This window comes from Austrofundulus limnaeus, unplaced genomic scaffold (genome assembly GCF_001266775.1).
Source record: "Austrofundulus limnaeus strain Quisiro unplaced genomic scaffold, Austrofundulus_limnaeus-1.0 Scaffold635, whole genome shotgun sequence".
Taxonomy (NCBI): domain Eukaryota; kingdom Metazoa; phylum Chordata; class Actinopteri; order Cyprinodontiformes; family Rivulidae; genus Austrofundulus; species Austrofundulus limnaeus.
In genome coordinates, this window is record NW_013953037.1 from 88,770 (window position 1) to 90,961 (window position 2,192).

The following is a 2,192-nucleotide window of genomic DNA, read 5'->3' on the forward strand; positions in this document are numbered from 1 at the left end:
AGAGAAACCTGTGTAAGATCTGCAGAGCAGAACTTACCTTCCACAGCAATTATTTTTAGTTAGCAAATAGCTAAAATCTAACCTCTCAGTAGAGTTGTTTACAGAGCACGCAATTTCTGGTTAGCTTCTTAGCTTAGCCTCCTTCACAGAGGAGCTGGCACACATACGTCACGGCCAACAGATCCAGTCGTTTTAAACTTCAGCAGAGGCCACGCCTCCAGGAAGAACCACTTCTCTATAGCAGAGAGTCCAGACCCTCGTATGAAGCAAAGTGAAGGACAAGGGTCTGGTTTTTACCAGGTTAGAGCAGCAGACTGTGAACAAGTGTTGTTACAGACCACAGCTAATGAGAAACTACTTGATTTAAAAAAAAATCTACATGGCTCAAAATAAACTGACAAACACTAATACTAAGGATATTCTATCTATAATTTCAGTTAGTTTTAGTTAGTTTTGTAAAAAGATTATACAGTTTTAGTTATCGTTTTTTCATTTTATTACAGTTCATATTTATTTTAGTCCGTTGTTTAGTTAGCTTTAGTGAACTATAATAACCCTGAGGAACACAACGCGGGTTCGGAAACGTTTCTAAACGTCGGGGTCGCGGCTCGCTAACGACCTCGGCTCATGTTGTGTCYGTGCGTCGGCAGAGGGACAGCGGGGACGACGAGGACATGGAGAAGAACAGCGAGGACGAGGAGGGTCAGCTGGAGGAGCAGATCGAGAGGCTGCAGGAGAAGGTGGAGTCGGCTCAGAGCGAACAGAAGAACCTCTTCCTCGTCATCTTCCAGGTGCGGACCAGTTCTCTCTAAAACTGTGGGGCGTCTGACTGAACATCAGCTGAGTGTTTGTTTGTAAATATTTGTTTGTTTCTGTCCGTCAGCGTTTCATCATGTTGCTGACGGAGCATCTGGTCCGCTGTGAGACGGGCAGCGTGGACATCAGCATACCCTGGTACAAAAACTGCATCGAGAGGCTGCAGCAGGTCTTCCTCATGGTAAACATCACGCTCCGGGGTTGGGCGACGTTTGCAAAAGATAAAATAAATAAGAATCACGATTAATCGTGGTGTTTGGCCGGGACTGTTTTTAATAAGATKATTAATCCCCTGAACGATGTGTCCTCTCTATTAATCTGTTTTAACTTAGTATAAATCACTTTTTTTTCATAGTTTGATTGGTTCTGCATCTTATACCTCGGAGCGACTTATTTGTTGTTGTTTTTTCTCTTCGTGATACATTTTTGACTGATAACGACAGACATGAACCACGGAGGAAACAGTACAGTCTGCAGCCATGAGATGGCGCTCTAGGCTTGTGATTAGTAGTTAGCCCACTGCAGTTTACATTGTTCCACTGTTGTTAGCAGAAAGTTTGAAGTGAATGAGTAACTAATGAGGGACTGGCAAAAAGCAGAGGTTACCTCACTGCACTGCAGAAAATACAGAAAACTAATCAGGTGATGTGGACTGAGAGATTGGTGAACTTACTGTTAACTTACTCGTTGGAAGGTGTTGGGCCCGGGTGGTTCTGTTTGAACAGAGAGCTGCCTGCTGTASACGCCGGTAGGGATCAAAATAACAAACGCACAAATCTTTTGTTTTATTTTGCAACACAACATGAACTACATAAAACTGGAAGGAAAAGAACTGAAGACCGTATCGGATCATCCAGCAATATGAGGCTAATGACGAGAGGGGCAGGACCAAGGACAGTAAGCTAATGTTAGCTAGACAACAGAGGACGGCAAGCTAATGTTAGCTGGACTAGAGAAGATGGTAAGCTAATGTTAGCTAGATGACAGAGGACAGTAAGCTAATGTTAGCTAGACAACAGAGGACGGCAAGCTAATGTTAGCTGGACTAGAGAAGATGGTAAGCTAATGTTAGCTAGATGACAGAGGACAGTAAGCTAATGTTAGCTAGATGACAGAGGACTGTAAGCTAATGTTAGTTGGACTAGAGAAGATGGTAAGCTAATGTTAGCTTGACAACAGAGGATGGTAAGCTAATGTTAGCTTGACAACTGAGGACGGTAAGCTAATGTTAGCAAGACGACAGAGGACAGTAAGCTAATGTTAGCAAGACAACAGAGGACGGTAAGCTAATGTTAGCTAGACGACAGAGGACGGTAAGCTAACGTTAGCTTGACAACAGAGGACGGTAAGCTAATGTTAGCTAGACAACAGAGGAT

At 43.4% G+C, this 2,192-nt stretch overlaps 1 protein-coding gene across 1 annotated transcript in view; it reads left to right on the forward strand.

Annotated features, from left to right (window-relative positions):
* ncbp1 (nuclear cap binding protein subunit 1) overlaps window positions 1-2,192 on the forward strand; it is a 19,130-nt gene that overhangs the window by 14,939 nt on the left and 1,999 nt on the right. Inside the window, exons 21-22 of the mRNA XM_014027325.1 lie at window positions 651-791; window positions 884-997. Coding sequence (XP_013882779.1) covers window positions 651-791; window positions 884-997 — 255 coding nt within the window. The remainder of the gene's footprint in view (window positions 1-650; window positions 792-883; window positions 998-2,192) is intronic.